Raw genomic sequence first — 16933 nt, 5'->3', positions numbered from 1 at the left:
CTCACCCCAGCACACCAAACCCCCCCTAGCGTCGAAGCCCCAACCCCAGCAAACCCCCCCCCCCCCCGGCGTCGAAGCCCCAACCCCAGCACACCAAACCCCCCCAAACAACCCGAGTCACATCCCCCCACACCAAACAGCCCCCGCGTCGAAGCCCCATCCCCAGCCCCTGTTCCCTTCGTCTCACCCCACCACCCCATCCCCTCGCGTCGAAGCCCCAGCCCCTATTCCCACCGTCTCACCCCCCCCCCCCCACAACCCGAGTCGCATCCCCCCACCACCCCATCCCCCCGCGTCCCATCCTCACCCAAAAACCCTGCCTCGCCTGGCGAAGCCCCCATCCCCACCAGCCCATCCTCCCGCGTCCCATCGTCCCCCTCAAAAAGTCAAAAAATATTGAGTTTTGTTCCGAGTGTACGCAAATTTGATCTTCTGGTATGTATAAATCTTAATCTAATTTTTTGGGTGTTGGTGCCGTATGTATGTATAAACCTATTGATATGTGGGTTATTTTGCAGATATTGATCTCTAAGAAATTTACCAGGTAAGTCAAGGGTAGTCTGTAGTTTGCTCATAACTTGTTATCCTATAAACATGTAGATTTACGGGATGATGCTTGTATAATATATTTTTAAATCTAATGAATGAAATTGGAAACATGATCTTGTTGGATCTCTGGAAGTTTTGTTTGGTTGTAGTAGTTGTTGATGATTTATTAAAATTTGGACGTGTTATTTATCTTTTCAGGAATTGTCTTATGTCAATTTTCTCTTGAAAAAATTATGTGAAAAAATTAACTGAATAAGCTTTTGCTTGGGTAATCCCCCCAGTCTTTGATTGTTTATGCTTTTGTTTGGGTGTTTTGGTGAAGGTGAAGGTCAGTGTTTTCTGATTTAGGGAAAGCGTTTTATGATTATGTATTTGTGCATGAATTTTCATATTGGTGAAGGTGAAGGTCATAAACCCATATTTCTACATCCTTGTAAAATTGTAAAAACTGTAAAACTGTAGGGATGTAAAACTTTGACCAGATTTTTGTTTGGCCTTCAAATGTAAAATCAGCCGGGATGATTCTCACATACTCTGAGCCAATTGTTAAGAAATTCCTGTAGTTTAAAACTATGACCAGAAATCAGTTTTAGATACTCTTCATTATCTTAACTGTATTTTCATTGTTTATAATTTGTTTTTTGACTTGTATTTTCATTGTTTATAATTTGTTTTTGGGCTATATAATATGGTCTTCTAAGGCCATTGTGAGGCTTTGTGCAGAAGTTGTATCTTCCTTATAAGACTATTTGGTTTATAATGTGTCAGGAAGAATGGTGGATTAAAATGTTGAATATGTTGTTTATTGATTTTACACTTTAGTCGTGAACCATATTTTGATTAAAATATTATGTCCTTTAAATTCCCTTCAATCTTTGTTGCTAAGACATCCACTAGGCTCTATTACAATGTATTAAATTCTGTAAATGAGATAGACGCTTGCATTTGGAACTTGCCTTTAGTTTTTCAGAATCACGCATGGAATCATCCCAATCTTCATCGTTCTCTAATGATTGTCCACTGGAATCACCAAGTTGTTGGTGTGGCTTGAAAACACGACTAAAGACATCTCACACTAAGTCTAATCCTGGAAGGAGTTTTTTTGCCTGCCCAAAGTATGATATGGTAAAGCGGTGTTACCTTGGACATTCCCACATTTTTTGTTGTTGTGAGCTTGGTGTAATATATCCTGTTCACTGCATGTTATTACTGTGCAGGGAGATACGAGATGTGGATTTTTCATTTGGACGGATATATTTAATTTGCTAGATCAGAACTTACGTACGAGGGAGAATAAAGTTTGGAATATGTGGGATGATGTACTTCTTCGTGAATATGAAGTTCAGAAAAGGGAAGATCAAGTAAGAGAAAGAGAGAGGATGCTTAAAAAGAACCATCGAATATTATTGTGGTTGTATTGGATTGTTGTAATTGTAATAGTTTTAGCTTGGTTCGGGTAACTCATGCCGGAAATGTTGATGTTGTTTTTGGTGATAATTGTAATATGTAATCCTACTTTCTCTATGTGGAAAATTATGTTACACAAAAGGGTGATCTTGTAATTATGGTGTACAAAGGGGATATCTTTTGGGGTCCCGAAACTAGTTTTGGATGGAATGAAATTCTGCTTTTTAACTGGTTTTCATCCAACTTGTGTATGTTTTATTTGACTCTAATTTATTTTGGGCTCCAATGGAGCCACAGCTTATGGGGAAAACCATGCCTCCGTGAATCTGCAGCTGATGCCTCCGTGAATGTTCATAGTGTTGTTCGAGGCCGCTTGTGCATGAATTGAGATGGTTTCTGTTTTTAAGTGTCTAGAATCTGTAATTCTTGTTCATTACAGATTTACAGATTGGTCATGCTTGGCATAGGTTTTCATCTAACTGATCGGTTCCTTCTCTCAGCCAGCCCGAATAGAAATATTCCCCAGAAATATGTCATAAGGTGGCAAAACTATAAAACTGCATGTAACTCTTCATAACAACCCATACCGATTCATCACTATTAGTAATGTACATGTAGAATCTGTTTTTGTCTAATCTTTTAGCAGCTGAACAATAGAAATGCAAACTGAAAGACTGTATTAGAGACATCTATTCAGACTTACAAATATCTCTCTAAGATATTACACAAAATTGGATCGGCAGCACTCACCCTAATGATTTCTAAACTTACAAATATTTCTAAAACTGCTAGATTGTCAATGACATAAAAAACCACCTCTGAAACCAATACATTGAAATCTTCCAGCTTACTCAGCTGCTTCTCTTCCTCCCATGCAAAAGTCATACCTATGAAAATATCAGCTACTAATTGAGCACTCCGGCACATGGACAATACTAATAATAGCAATCTGGTTAGTAAAATCCCAGGTGGTACAAACACTACATCACTTACTTAGCTGACAACACATTCTCCATGGCATTTTGAACTCCTTTCCTCATGGAACTCGACATCAACTGCTTCTCAAACCATAAAGGATCGGCATTCTTGGTTAAACTTGCAAATAAGGCAAAGGAAGTATAACTCTTAACCAAAAATTACTTGTAAAAACAAGAAACAATATACAACTTAAATAACTCCTTATACCATGGTGACAACTCCAAAGCAAGGTACTAGAAAAAACTCTTTTGCATCTTTTTCCTGAGGGCATATTAAAACCACCCACAAACTGAAAAACAACACAGAGAATATCAGCTACAAACAAATGTTTTTTACAATGGAAGTTCAAACCAACCCGTGTGCTTGGAGAATAACCACCTGTTGTACAGTGTAAAATAGACTCTCGGTTTCCTATCACTGCTGCTTTCAAAGGTCAACTACCAGTTGCAGCAGATATCAATCTTCAAGCTGGAAAGGTTGTGACTGAAATACGCATGTAATAAATCTCCACAAGGACAGAGGGCACTAAGTAACATCCCAAGCTCCCTGTGAAGTGCAAAACCATGTAGTTAACCTTCCTCATCTAGAAATGTTACATGTGTTTATTAACAGTGTGCAGGAAAAATCTCCCTACCTTGATGATACACAGGTCACAGAAGCATCATAACCATTTGAGCTAATGTTACATTTTTAACATTACTAACAAATTCTCAGAAACAGCAATTTCATTAGCAAATTCATTGTTTACAAAAATCAAGTGTAGTTGTAATGTAAGGTAAAAACCAAATGAAGGCCCTTCGAGTAAAAAGAATGGAGGCCATACCGAAGGTTCAACACGGCAAACATTGAATGCCTCCGTGTATCTGGCACCACGGAATTAACCACCTTCAGGAGGACTAGTCAGAGCATGGTACAAAAAACCCCGCCTCTTAACCACCAAAAAAAATACAAAAATATTGCATCTCTACAGAAAAACCTGCTTGGTATTTCGTATTCACGGTTCAACACAAAACTTACTTTAAATTGTACAAAAATACAAAACCCATATTGGCACTCTTTTGCATCTCCACACAAAAACCACCCGCTTAGGCATAGTCCCCACCTTTCGCACTTTCAAGACACCCTACCCTCTAATACATAAAAAGGAAATCAAAACCTTGCATTCTCATATACTAGACGGCCCAGGGCACTAAGGACTTACAAAACCAGTTTTGTAGCCTTGTTTACAAAACTACCATGACCGACACCAAAACAGCAACTACCATGACCGACATATCTTCTAAATCAACTACTACCATGACCGACACAAAAGCAGCAACTACCATGACCGACACAAAAGCAGCAAATCAATTATCGCCGCATATCTGAAAGAAGTGAAACTGAGCTGTAAAAGAAGTTGAGCTTTACACAAGTCAAAACTTAAAGGACAAAAAATATCTTCAAATACACATGTAACCAATTTCCGAAGACCTCCTGATTTCCTGATATATTTAATTGTGTGACTGAGCTGGTTTGTGTCCCAACACCAACACCAACTCCATCATTAGATTGGTCCATGAATTCAGATGTCGTGGTGTCACCCAATTGTGTTTGATCATGTAATATTTTCCTGCAGGCCTACATTAACATAGAAAAACCGTGGTGAATAATGCTAAATTATGGGATTAACATAGAGATTTACAAAAAACAGCAACTACCTTTCTCTTTCTTGTAATCTTCTCCACAGGGGGAACCTTTCTTTTACTTGGGGGTCTTCCTTTCCCTCGGACCACATTGGGGCTTAATATCTTCTTACCCTTGTCCGCGGTGTCCACATTCGGTCCTACTTCCGTTGATTCGGATGTCGTCCCAAAGGTTACATCATTACATCTTGAATCAAAGTCATCCACAACCTTCAAGAATGCATTGACTCGCTCATCACTCGGGGAAATTTTTGTTGCTAATTTCATGCATCTTTTAACCACCATCTCATATCTCCATGAATCTCCACTGGCACGCACATCATCATAACTACTTTTGATCAATGTGTATGTCCTCTTCTGGTCCTTCCTCCAGCGATCCAACACATATCTATCTGGCACCACATTAATTCGGGACAGATGCAAAACTTTAAGTGCATGTCGACACAAAATTCCCCTCATCTCAAACAATGCGCACGTGCATTTAACTCACATTCCTCTTCGTTATAGTAGAGTGTGTAGTGGACAATTTTGTTGCAGTCATGAATAGATATTTCATCCAATATATCGAAGGTTGAAATGCACCCCTGCTTGGTTACCAGTGTGCAGTTACAACACATTAGGCCCATCAACTCTTTTTGGAACTCTTTAAACTTTGCATTTGTGTATACTTTCTGAAACTGCTTCTCAAAATTGAAAGGGGAAACGCAGGGGATCATTTGGTTACTAGAGTTGAAATCAGCCGTCGTCTCTACCTCCACCTTCTTTCTTAAAGCATTATCAAATTGGTCCACGAATTCCTTCAAAGTGGTACCAGATGGACATACCCATCGAAGAAAGCATTCATGCTTTCTGATCGTTGTGTCGTGCTCATATCCGCCCAAAATACATCCTTCAAGTAAACGGGGACCCAATAACTCCTTTCCTCATATAACGAGTTGAGCCAATTATTACCTCTAAGATCATACTTATCAAGAAGTTCACCCCACATCTCCTCAAATTCTCTGCAGGTCTGAGAATCATACAATGCTGACTGAATTGAGGTCTTCAATCCCGTGCTGAAATGGGAATGAGATCCTAACTTCTCTGGGAGTTTGCGCATTATATGCCATAGACAGTATCTATGGCGGGTCTCCGGAAATACAATTTGGATTGCGTTCTTCATTGCCCGGTCTTGGTCAGTTATGATGGCTTTGGGCGCTTGACCATTCATGCAATCCAACCATGTGCGGAACAACCAAACAAATGACTGTGTGTCCTCGCTCGATAGCAACCCCGCCCCTAGTAGTATGGAATGCCCATGATGGTTAACGCCAACAAATGGAGCGAAAGGCATATCGTATCGGTTTGTTAGGTACGTCGTATCGAAGGTGACAACGTCTCCGAAGTACTCATAGGCAGATAGACTCCAGGCATCAGCCCAAAAAACATTCCGTAACCTTCCATCATCATCAACATCCATGGAAGAAACGAAGCCGTCATTCTGCTTTCTCATTCTTTGAAAATAGTCATACAGGGCATCACCACCTCCTTTACCCAATCTTAAGTGTCTAGATTTGTCAATGAAATTCCGACAATCTCTCTCTTGAAACTCTAGATTTTCAAAACCACCCGCCTCAACGACAAGAGATAAATAGTTCTTGTTCATTCTAATACCGGCTCTATCATTGAGGTCGAGGATCCTCTAACTGTGCTCATCTAGATGCCTGTGAGATCGCAAGAGTCTTGTCTTCTTGGGGCTGACCGTAATGTGGTTGTGTGCACTTTCAACTGTAGTGATAACCCATTTGTCGTTCTTGTTCAACGTTGCATTTATCTTTGCTTTACAATCCGTTTTGGTTGTCGCACGTGGCTTCGACATATTAATGTTCTTAGGTTGGTATTTTCCGCCACGGGCACAACCAATAGTAACATACACGGATCTCCCTTCGTCATCTCTCTTAGTCCTCTGTGTCCTTACACCAAACCCCTCTTGCTTGGCATATTTCTTATAATAGTCCATCAGCTCATTCTCACTAACAAATTCCATGCCGGCTCTTGGTGTTTCGACCCGTACCTCATCATCCGGGATAACAGTGGTACCCTCTAAATCTTCATTTATGTCAAATAACATTTCTATACATGGAAGAAAGGAGATGGTTTAGTTACAAATCAATATTAGTGTCATGAAAGTGAAAGCAAAATTAAGTGTAATACCATCAGCAGCATCAGAAAATGTACAACCAACATTTTCTGAAGACTCTGGGAATGCAGAAAATTGTTGTTGGAAGTACTCCGGATTACTCGAATTTGGAGGGTACAAATTATGCTGCAAAATTGGAATAAGTTATCTTCACATGTTCTTTTTTAAAACAATAAAAGGCAAGAAAATGCACACTCACATCCGGGACATCATTTGGATCTCCAAATGTATTTTGGGATGTCATTAATGACTGCGAATCCATGGTTGGGGGTCTGGGTGCCATTCCATCTTCCTCTTCCCCCATCATATAAAATGAAGAAAGTGATCTGACACTTTAAAGGAAAAGCACATGCATGATGAAATGAGGAAAAGGTAACATTAGCGTCTCATAATTGATAACAGTAAAAAAAAAATAAAGGAGAAGAAAAAAGAATATGAAAAGTGAAAACAAATAAAAACCATTGGGCAAGTATTATTCATGGTGTTCACTGTTCCAGTAAAGCCTAAACTACATAATCTTGTTGGAAATTTGTATGCATTTTAGAGTTTAATGAAATAAAGTTCTTCATTTCCTTTCAATGCAAAATTTTCAATGGAACTTATCATGTGTTTATGGAGTGACAATGTTTCAGGAACAAACATCTATTTTGTTGGAACACAAATACAAACCATTTAAGCATATTATTCATGGTGTGAAAAGTGGGGCTATTTGAGTTATTCTATGAAAAGTGACTCAAATGGCAGTGGGATTATTGTACTTCTGCGCATGGATTGGAGCTTGAAGGAAAAGGAAGGCTAGAACACAAAAATCAGTAAAACTTCTCAATGGGTTCTAACAAAAAGTACTGCATGATCATCTTCTAGAGAAATAAATTCCATCCTTATTGAGAGTCTCTTTGCCAAGCTTTTTTTCTCAACCATTAATCGATGTGGGTTTTTTTGTAATAGGATTTCCTTTTCTTGCTTTATTCTCCAACATTCCTCTCAATGCACAATTATGGCCATTGTAATTGTAAAATTCCAGAGGGAAAATAAATATGCATAAAACCTACTTTCTTGGTGAATGATATCAAACTTTAGATATTATTTCCTTTCAAACAAACTAGGCTATCATACATATCTCAACATCAACTTTTCTAAGGCTTTTTTCGAATTAACCAATCACATCATCATGGCTTTGTGCTTCAAAACAACCTGTTTGTATATATATTCTTAATCATTATTTTTTCTATTTTGCATTAATCATACTTCATTCATTCATTCATTATTTCTACGACTGTTATAATAAACGTGCCATGGAAGCCAACCAAAATACCCAAAATCACAAATCATTCTATGCACAAACTACAAACACAAACACAAACCAAACATCAACAATAGCAGTCAAAACTTACCCATCCATTTTGGGTTTAAATACAACAGATAGGGAGGGACGATTCTAGGGCAAGAAACCACTGACCTGTTGCTACAAATGTAGATTTCGAAATCAGCTTCTTGATTCTGAAGCAGGGACGATTCTGAAGCAACCGTGGAGGAGAGCTGTCACAAAATCCACCTTAAATGCCCAGTAAGATGAGGACAGGAAAGCTACACCGGGGAGGAGAAACAAACGGAGATGGGCGGCCGAGAGGGAGGGAGGAGAGCTGTGAGACACAGGTAGGTCGGCGTTGTGCAGAGAGGCTGGGTGTCAGCGTCGCCGGTGCCGGTGGACAACCGAGATTCGACGCGGGTGGGGAGGAGAAATGGACGCGGGCTGGAATGAATTTGACGCGGGGGGATCTTGAATTCGAAATGGGTAAATTGAACAAATGACCGAAAACGGTGCGTTTCGGTTAATTACCAAAAAAAAAAAAAAAAAACAAATGCCACGTAGGGTGTGCAAAATTGCACACCGCTACATGGCTGATCCTATCAATACTCTTGTGAAATAAAGTAGCTTACGAATTCTCTAAAAAACAAAAAATGCAGAAGCTTTCCGCGATGGTAGTGCCGTTAGGATTGAAATGGAAAATACTTAGCCTTGTCTTTGTCAATCGTACTGGCCAAACTGCTTGGTTGATTTATAATGAATTCTTATTTCTTAAAATACAGAAAAAGTAAAAAAATATTTAGAACATTTATTACTTGCGCTATTAATATAATTTTAAAGATAATTTAAGAAAAAAGTCGAGTCTTAATAAACACTTTAATGAGTATAGATTATTATTAACTTATTTGAAATCATTACGAGACAAATTGAAAGAAACCTAATAATTATCTATTAACTATATAGTTTGGGATTAGAAATATCTTATTAATATTTTATTTTTCTTTTGTTTTTTTTCAGAACTTGGAATTATTTTATAGGTCGAAAGAAAATAAATATGTCCAAAGAGGCTTGTACGGATAGAACAAAAAATAAGCAACTTTTTCGGATGAGGAGGGACTTGGTTCAGCTTGCATATTGCATGCTTATCACATGAACCTAATATTATTAATATATAAATTAAGGGTGAACCTCCAATTCGAAGTTGGAAGTGGGAAAAGAAAAATGGGCAGCTCCGTTTTGGGATGTGCGTCGTCTTTGTAGCTGCTCTTCTGAATTTTGACTTTTTGGGTAATGGCGTCTGAAACGGCGTCATCAGTGGACGAAGCCACCGTTGTTTCTTCAGTGGTCACAACAGCAGCTGATAAGAGAGGCAAGCACCGGATTGGCGCCCAACTCAAGCGTGTTGAACAGGAATGCAGATTCTTAGAGGTTACTTCTTCTTCTTCTGGTTGTATCATTATTGTTGCGGTTGTTGGTATTTTTTTTTTTAATTTATAGTTTTGGTTTGAGTTGGATTTAGATGCATTTCCTTTGTAATTTGGAATTTTGGTTTCCAGGAATTTTTTCGCTGGAAAAAGACATACCCAGAATTTGTTTTTTGTATATATATGTGGGTGTGTGTGTATTGCGTCTGTAGCTACTAAAAGATGGCGGAGAAGATAATAAGAAAAGGATTTCACACTTTGCTGAAATCCTTTGCTTAAAGAAGTAAAAATATTGTGAAAGAAGTGGAGCCGAAAGGTCTGTACGGATGGAGGAGAAACGCTGTATTGCTTGATATTGGTTTTGGTTAATTCCTTTACACTTCTGTAGCATTTTGTGGGAGGTAAGATTTGGACCTAAGCGTTATTCCGACCCGCCTCACCTTGTACAAACCGAGTCAAGACCCTGGTGCCAAGCCTTGATATTGTATCAAAACTTGGGTTTGGGTGGAGAAAGATCAGCCCAAATTAATCCTACTACTCGGCGGTTGGATCAAATGGTAATGGGTGGAGCTGGGATTGGGGTAGATCTTAAGTTTAAGTCTAAACAAAGTGAAGGAAAGAAGTTGGAATATCTTGCTTTGGCGGCCATGGTAGAATTAGTGCTGCTAATTGCTTTATTTGTAAGGTTTGCCAGTTGTTTTCTGGCACTAATAAAGAATCGGGGCTGGATGGATGTGGATGTCAATGCAAATGCTCATGAACCCATATTTTTTATGCGAAATGAAAAGTGCTTAAGACACAATACTAGAGAATGTATATTAGATGGGTTGTCAAATAAGAAATAATGCTAGGAGCTTTTTGGTAAGAAAGTCAGGTGACCAAGTGTTGTCATGCGTTAACTGTTTAATCAAAATCATACTGCTTGAACATGTTATGGCTTCTGAATATGGGATGCAATGAACCTTTATTTATATGTGTTGCAAATGTTTTACTTAGCCAATCTCTATTTCTCTGTTACGATGGCACGCTTCAATTACTATCCTAATTTATAACGCATGGAAGTGAGCACCTGAAATTGGATTCTTGCTGGCTATGAGGAGGTTTGAGATAAATTTGACCAAGGCAATGCATGCATTTCTTGAGTGGCTTGTGTGGTGTAATGTCACAGCATATGCCCCTCCAGTGCATAATTAAGTCGTCAAATAAAAAATATTCTTTAACCACTCAACTTCTTCAATGCTTATCCACTTCTCTTCTACAAGTTCCAAGTTCTAGCAATGCCCTTGTATATCTTCATATCTTAAATCATTAATGCTATTGGATTTTGTCAGCTTTTCAAAACTGCCTATGTGATTTCTCTCTAATATATGTAGGAGCACTATGTTGCTTAATACATTTAGGTCTTGTTTTTTGTTATTCAAAATTCTTAATCTCCTGGATAATTTTAGGCCTTATTCTAAATATTTGAGCACTTCTCCAGCATTTCTTACCTATAATATCCAATCCGAACTTTATCATGCTCTGTCATTTTACATATATGTACACCATGCACATGTTTAGGTGAGAAATCATAAGCAATCTTGTGGTACATGTCTACATCCTCTTAGATATTGAAAATGCTCACCGGCGATGGAGTCCAACGGGTGTTCAGCATCTAGAAATTTATCTGGGCTTCAATGTTCTCCCAGCTCTTTCTTAAGTTTCCCCATTCTAAGGTCAAGGTTTTACTTGGTAGTTTATTTAATTCAGCTGAGTTTGAAATGATTGCTGCCATAAGTTTTTTGAAGCTGTAGATCACTAATATAGGCTTGCTTCTCACTCACATACCTATATATATGCCAATTCTTTAAAAAAATTCATTCAATTTACAAAATAGGACAGCGCACAGTTCTTTCATTTTCTCCCAGTTCTTTTATTTTTATTTTTTACTTACTAAAAAGACTTACAAAATAGGACAGAAGGAAAGCCATGATGATTTGTTCCTTTTCATCCATATTAGCTTCAGCTTGCCAGTTTCTCCTGTTGATGGCACTGTAGTTTAGAAGTTTATGCCTTTCTCATCTCTGCCTTAATCTTTGCAAAGGATTGCTGCTGGGAGTCATTGTTGTGTTTTATGCATACAATTGTAATTTGCAGCTTATTATTTTATTTTGCTTTCGTATGAAATTTTCCCAGGAAGAATTGGAAGAGTTTCAAAGAACAGAGAATGTCTCAACCTTATGTGAGGAGTAAGTATAACAATCGATTTATTTGAAAGAAATAAAGAGAAAAAAAATAATGCAAGTACTTTCCAAAATAGGCAGGTGGAAGAGGAGGCCTCATATTTCTTTTCCATCCAATAGGCTATAAGTATTGTAGGGCAATTTCTTCTTTTGGATTTTTCATGGAAGTGCAGGAAAGTGATAGTATATCTTTACTTATTCGTAGCTCATTCCATCCATTAGCGCCTTGAATATGCTGTACCTAGCATCACTAAAATATATGGCAAAAGATTTGTGGACTGCATGGTAACCTGTTTTTTTATTGGTTCTCAGATTGTTGCGCAACATAGAAATGATTCCCGATCCACTACTCCCACTGTAAGTTCTACCACTTATTTTCACTTTGTCTGTCTTATATGCGTGCTGATCTCGGTTTCAATTTTTAGCCATCAATTTATTTTTATTCAGAACAAATGGCCCTGTAAACCCATTATGGGATCAGTGGTTTGAAGGACCCCAGGATTCACAACGTTGCAGGTGCCGGATTCTTTAACTAAAAGGGGATCTAATTTTTGTTGCCATTTGTTGCGTGAGGCTTCAAGATATACTTCTTATTGGCCACATTCATAAGTTACATTGAAGTTTTTGTTTAGCAGATGTTTGATTAAAATTTTCACCACCTTTGAGTGTAGTTTGATCATATTTGATGCACAATTTCCCATCTATGCTGATAAATATTGTACATGAAATGTATGTAGTCCGGAAATTCTTAAGATTTCAAACAGATCAGCCTGGCATAACACCCCCCCCCCCCCCCCCCCCCCCCCCCCCCCCCCCCCGGCTTCGAAGAGCTGAATAAGACAGAAACAAAGCAAATGCACATTCTCCAATTTTTCTCGATTTGTTTTGGACAAATTTCCTGATAACATTACAGTTAAAACTCACAAAAAAATGTTTCTTCCTGGATCTCCAAAGTAAATGCGACCAAGTATATGATTCTTAATTTTTTGAAGATTTTCAGCATTTTTGAAAAAAGAAAAATAAACACAGATGCAGTCTCGTTCCTAACTCTTTTCACCCATTTCAAGTTTCAACCCTCCCTCCCTGCCACGCACCATTTTCACCTCTCTCCCTCTCTCTCCCCACATCTTGCCTCCTTCAAGCCCAGATATAAACTTCTATCATTTCCTCTCTTTAGCAATTCATCTCTCCCCATTATTGAAGTCGCGCGCAATTCTTTTATGGGAATTTAGCGAGCAGAGTTTGAGCTTGTTCAAAAATGAATCAGTCGGGATTTTTGTTTGCTAGTTTACTTTTTGGGATGTGTACTGAGGAGTTCTGCAGGGTTGTTGGGTTGAGTTATTTTTATTCAGGGAGGTAGGTTCATGCTTATGCTGTGAAATACGAGTTTGACTTCAATTAATTTGTAGTTGCTGTGGTTGGTTCATTAATTAGCATGTTTTCAAGAAGTTGGTACGTGGAATACTCTTCATTGGAATGTGAGCTCAAGGTTGTTTTGTCGGATGCTATGATTGCTGCTTATGGATTCCCGATTCCCTGCCGCTTATGTGTTTCTTTGATTATGGGAGAGAGGAAGAGCTGGAGAGACTAGATGGCAGGAGTTCAGATCTGGGCTTGGAGGGAGGCAATAAAGTGGTGGAGAAAGAGAGGGTTAAAAATGGGGAAAGTCAAAAATGGAGACAGACTAGCAGACGAAGTTTTGGGATAAAAAAAAAAAAAAATGTTATTATTGACGTAGACGTGACAATGCGTGTTAGACTCCCAGATTTTATTCCCTAATCCCCTATCATTTTCCTTAACCCTTTAATCAAGATTCCTTTCCCACCGAGTCCTCACCCTCACTTTCACCAAACGCTAAACTCAGAAATGTCTTACGGCTCTTGTAGTTGTACAATGACATGGTACGCTTTCTGCAATATTTTAGTAATGATGGCTGATCTTATACAATGCATCTGTGAAGGCTTAAATTTCAGCATTCCACTGTGCTTATTGTGGAGCCACGATAAACTTCTCCAACGGATTCCATCTGTTTGTAACCATTATCATTTGAATGGGTTGCAAAACTTACTGAATGCAACTAAAACATTAATCAACAAAAAGAAGTCGAAGAGTAATCATTGCTCTCCAACTGTGTTGAAAAAAGCTTTTTGTGACACAGAAGCTCCTTCCCAGATTCCCACTTCCCTCTCACCTTCTAAATGCCTTTGTTTCAGTTTCTTCGGGAAGAGAGAGAGGAAGGACCTCCAGCTCCTCCCTAATCCTCCTCTCACCTGCCTGCCCTCTCCCTTGCAAATCTTATTATACATATGCATTTCTAGGCTTTTCATTTTGTCTCTAGATTAGGCTTGCCCGCTTATGAACCTGGGTAGTTGGCCCGAGGGATGTCAAATCGTGTTAACGAGTTGTATTCGTGTCGTGTCAAGGCACGTGCATTACAGTTAATGGGTCAATCCAAACACGACTCATTAAGATAACCGGTTGACATGACACGACCCGTTAGTGAATCCTAAGAAAAGGTTAACACGACATAACACGACACGACTCAACCCGTTATGACCCGTTTTAATCTGTTTATATTAATGGACACGAGCACAACCCGTTTACTCGTTTGATTTGATTAATTTTATATAAATATTAAAATTATAATGTCTATAAAAAAATATAAAACTAACTATAATTGCAAAATTATAATCCAAAAATAAATACGTCGAAATTAAAATGAAAATCCCAACAATACCAGATATAATAAACAATAAAACAAGGTAACAAACTCATAAAACCATGCATACTGCATACTGCATTGTAAATATTAACATTATAATCCCAAATATGATTATACATATACAAATCTAAACAAATTATGAACCCACAGAAGATGGTGTAGCATCCTCATTGCTCTTGTTGATGTTCAACTCCATTATATTTTTAGTTAACCCGTCCAAATTCATTTCTTGTACTCTTATAACCAAGTTATCCGTAATTTTACTTCATAACCAAATCTTTTTGCTTATCCAAAGTCCTCATTATTTACAAATAGCATTGCAATGCATGTGAGGTTACAAACAAATCACAAAAGCTTTTTATTCTATCTTTTTTATGTTTTTAGATAGAAGGGTAGAAGTGTAATTTTTATTTTCTTAACGGGTCACTAACGGGTGACCCGTTAAGAAATCGTATATTAACGGGTCAACTTGTTTTGATCTGAACTTGATAAGTCTAAATCCAAACCCTCTTTTATCATGTCGTGTTCGTGTTAGGTTAACGGGTCGTATCACATATTACCACTCTAAATTGGCTATCCTGACAACCACACCTGCTTAGGTAAGAGGCGTCTTTTTGTCTTTGCTATCTGGCCCCGTTATATGTGGGCGGGTTGTCCTACCTGGCCGAACGGGCGAGCAGATTGGCCCATGGGCCGTCTGGCCACTTGAGAAGACCAAAAGAGTGACAAAGAGTGAGATAAAGATGGAGATGGAGATGGAGATCCAAACCACAAATGCCATCATCGAAACTTAAATCCAACAAATATGTCACACTAATCTAAACAAAAAAATGAAATATCTAAGAAAAAATATGGATCCAATGGTCGAGACTAGAGAGCAACGATGTCTAAGCCATAAATCATTAAAGTCGTAAACATGCAATGATCTCTAGTGGCAATTGGAGACCCTTTACGACCAAAGCTTCAAAGACTAGAGGCCATTTGAGAAAATGAGAAGATGAAGACAAGAAGAAGAAGCACTGGAAGAATAAGGAAATGAATGGGAGTTGGGATAGGAGAGTTGTGGGAAGGAGAACTGAGAAGATGAAATGGAAAAATCTGGCTGGTTTGCTTACCTAAACCCAAACTATCTCACTTATATAATCATCACAATTTTCACAAATTGTCACAAAAAATATAATAAAATTCTCACACAAAATTAAAAAATTATATTATAATAATATTTTATTCAACTTTTAACAAAATATCTCATATCATCTAAACTGTATAACTAAACCAGGCCTTAAGGTTTTACTATTTTAGGGCTTTATATAGATAGGTGGGTGTAGGGTGATCATTGACTTAGTCATAGTCAGATTCCCTTATGACTCGGACTTTGTCGGAGCTTTCGACTCCGACTCTGACTTGTTAGAGTGGGAGTGGAGTCGGATTTTGGCTTTTAGCTCTAAGCTTTTGTTTTTAGTTTCATACTTAGCCTATTTTAAAAAAGAACTTTTTGTGGGCTTTCAATTTTTAATTTATTTTAAAAAAGAATTTTTTGTGGACTTTCAATTTTTAATTTTTCAAAAAATAAAAAAATTAAAACTAAATCATTCACTACTAATTTACCTCTATACTAATTTAACTTATTTTTATACTAGACTTATACTATAGTGTTTACTTACATGTTATCATATTATAGTATTATATATTATTTTTAGTGTCTAATTACATGTTATTATATTACACTAGTGTCTAACATATTTCTATACAAGACTTATTTCAAGTATTTAATTACATGTTATTATATTTTACTAAATTAGTATTATGTGTTTTTAACTTATTATACTAGACTTATTAGTTATTTCTATACTAGTGTCTAATTTATTTCTACACAAGACATACTATAATGTCTAATTACATGTTATTATACTAATATCTAACTTATTTCTAACTTAATTATATACTAGACTTTCTAGTATATATTATGTGTTATTTTACTTTAGTAAATTAGTATCTGTGTTATTAACTTATTGTACTAGACTTATTTAAATACTAGTGTCTAAATTATTCTATACTTAATTATGTATGGTAGCAATACTATGACATTTACATCTACTAAACTATAATTAATCTATTTATATTACAGTATAAGTATATTATTTTATAATAATTAGCTCATATTAGTATAATATTGACTTTAACTATATAAGTTCTAATTATATAACTATATAACTATAGTAGTATATATGATAAATATATAGATAAATACATATTTTTATAATATATGTACAATATCAAAGTTGGAGTCGGATCGGATCTAAGTCGAAGTTAGCTTAGCGACACCCCGGACTCCAATTGAAAAAAAAAAAAAAAATCCAACCCTAACTCTATTTTGTAGGAGTCAAAATAGAGCCAGAGTCGAAGTGAAGTCAGATTTGGAGTCAAGCTTTTCTAGTTTTGCTCAACCCTAGGCAAGTGA

General features: G+C 37.3%; 3 protein-coding genes across 4 annotated transcripts; 1 reads left to right on the top strand and 2 right to left on the bottom strand.

Annotated features, from left to right (window-relative positions):
• Positions 1–4252: 4252 nt before the first annotated feature.
• On the bottom strand, positions 4253–6261 carry LOC122316249 (protein FAR-RED IMPAIRED RESPONSE 1-like). Its single transcript, XM_043132780.1, has 5 exons — positions 5441–6261; positions 5107–5381; positions 4632–5008; positions 4405–4551; positions 4253–4318 (listed from the first exon to the last, which is right to left on the bottom strand). The coding sequence occupies exons 1-5, from the start codon at positions 6259–6261 to the stop codon at positions 4253–4255; spliced, it is 1686 nt and encodes a 561-aa protein (XP_042988714.1).
• Positions 6262–6297: 36 nt separating this feature from the next.
• On the bottom strand, positions 6298–7099 carry LOC122316248 (protein FAR1-RELATED SEQUENCE 5-like). Its single transcript, XM_043132779.1, has 3 exons — positions 6995–7099; positions 6810–6921; positions 6298–6728 (listed from the first exon to the last, which is right to left on the bottom strand). The coding sequence occupies exons 1-3, from the start codon at positions 7097–7099 to the stop codon at positions 6298–6300; spliced, it is 648 nt and encodes a 215-aa protein (XP_042988713.1).
• Positions 7100–9191: 2092 nt separating this feature from the next.
• On the top strand, positions 9192–12513 carry LOC122317425 (guanine nucleotide-binding protein subunit gamma 2-like). 2 transcript variants are annotated; one of them, XM_043134519.1, is made up of 4 exons: positions 9192–9532; positions 11704–11756; positions 12063–12107; positions 12176–12513. In XM_043134519.1, exons 1-4 carry the CDS (start codon positions 9395–9397, stop codon positions 12237–12239), a joined length of 300 nt encoding a protein of 99 aa, XP_042990453.1. In that variant the 5' UTR covers positions 9192–9394; the 3' UTR covers positions 12240–12513. The 2 variants fall into 2 exon arrangements, with proteins under 2 accessions (XP_042990453.1, XP_042990452.1); XM_043134518.1 differs by having other exon boundaries at positions 9199–9532; positions 12198–12513.
• Positions 12514–16933: the final 4420 nt, after the last annotated feature.

The sequence above is a fragment of the Carya illinoinensis genome, chromosome 7 (genome assembly GCF_018687715.1).
Source record: "Carya illinoinensis cultivar Pawnee chromosome 7, C.illinoinensisPawnee_v1, whole genome shotgun sequence".
In the NCBI taxonomy this organism is placed as follows: domain Eukaryota; kingdom Viridiplantae; phylum Streptophyta; class Magnoliopsida; order Fagales; family Juglandaceae; genus Carya; species Carya illinoinensis.
Note: the sequence above shows the minus strand (reverse complement) of the source record. Positions and strands in the feature narration are given on the sequence as shown.

What these genes read in the sequence shown, in the direction of transcription:
- LOC122316249 (XM_043132780.1), bottom strand. Translation starts at nt 6,261, where the DNA reads ATGAACAAGAACTATTTATCTCTTGTCGTTGAGGCGGGTGGTTTTGAA. An exon ending in ATGAATGCTTTCTTCGATGG is followed by an intron (nt 5,382 to 5,440) that starts GTATGTCCATCT and finishes TAATGCTTTAAG; the next exon opens with AAAGAAGGTGGAGGTAGAGA. An exon ending in ATATATCAGGAAATCAGGAG is followed by an intron (nt 4,319 to 4,404) that starts GTCTTCGGAAAT and finishes CTTCTTTTACAG; the next exon opens with CTCAGTTTCACTTCTTTCAG.
- LOC122316248 (XM_043132779.1), bottom strand. Translation starts at nt 7,099, where the DNA reads ATGGGGGAAGAGGAAGATGGAATGGCACCCAGACCCCCAACCATGGAT. An exon ending in ATCCAAATGATGTCCCGGAT is followed by an intron (nt 6,922 to 6,994) that starts GTGAGTGTGCAT and finishes CCAATTTTGCAG; the next exon opens with CATAATTTGTACCCTCCAAA. An exon ending in ATTTTCTGATGCTGCTGATG is followed by an intron (nt 6,729 to 6,809) that starts GTATTACACTTA and finishes TTCCATGTATAG; the next exon opens with AAATGTTATTTGACATAAAT.
- LOC122317425 (XM_043134518.1), top strand. Translation starts at nt 9,395, where the DNA reads ATGGCGTCTGAAACGGCGTCATCAGTGGACGAAGCCACCGTTGTTTCT. An exon ending in AGGAATGCAGATTCTTAGAG is followed by an intron (nt 9,533 to 11,703) that starts GTTACTTCTTCT and finishes AAATTTTCCCAG; the next exon opens with GAAGAATTGGAAGAGTTTCA. An exon ending in GTCTCAACCTTATGTGAGGA is followed by an intron (nt 11,757 to 12,062) that starts GTAAGTATAACA and finishes ATTGGTTCTCAG; the next exon opens with ATTGTTGCGCAACATAGAAA.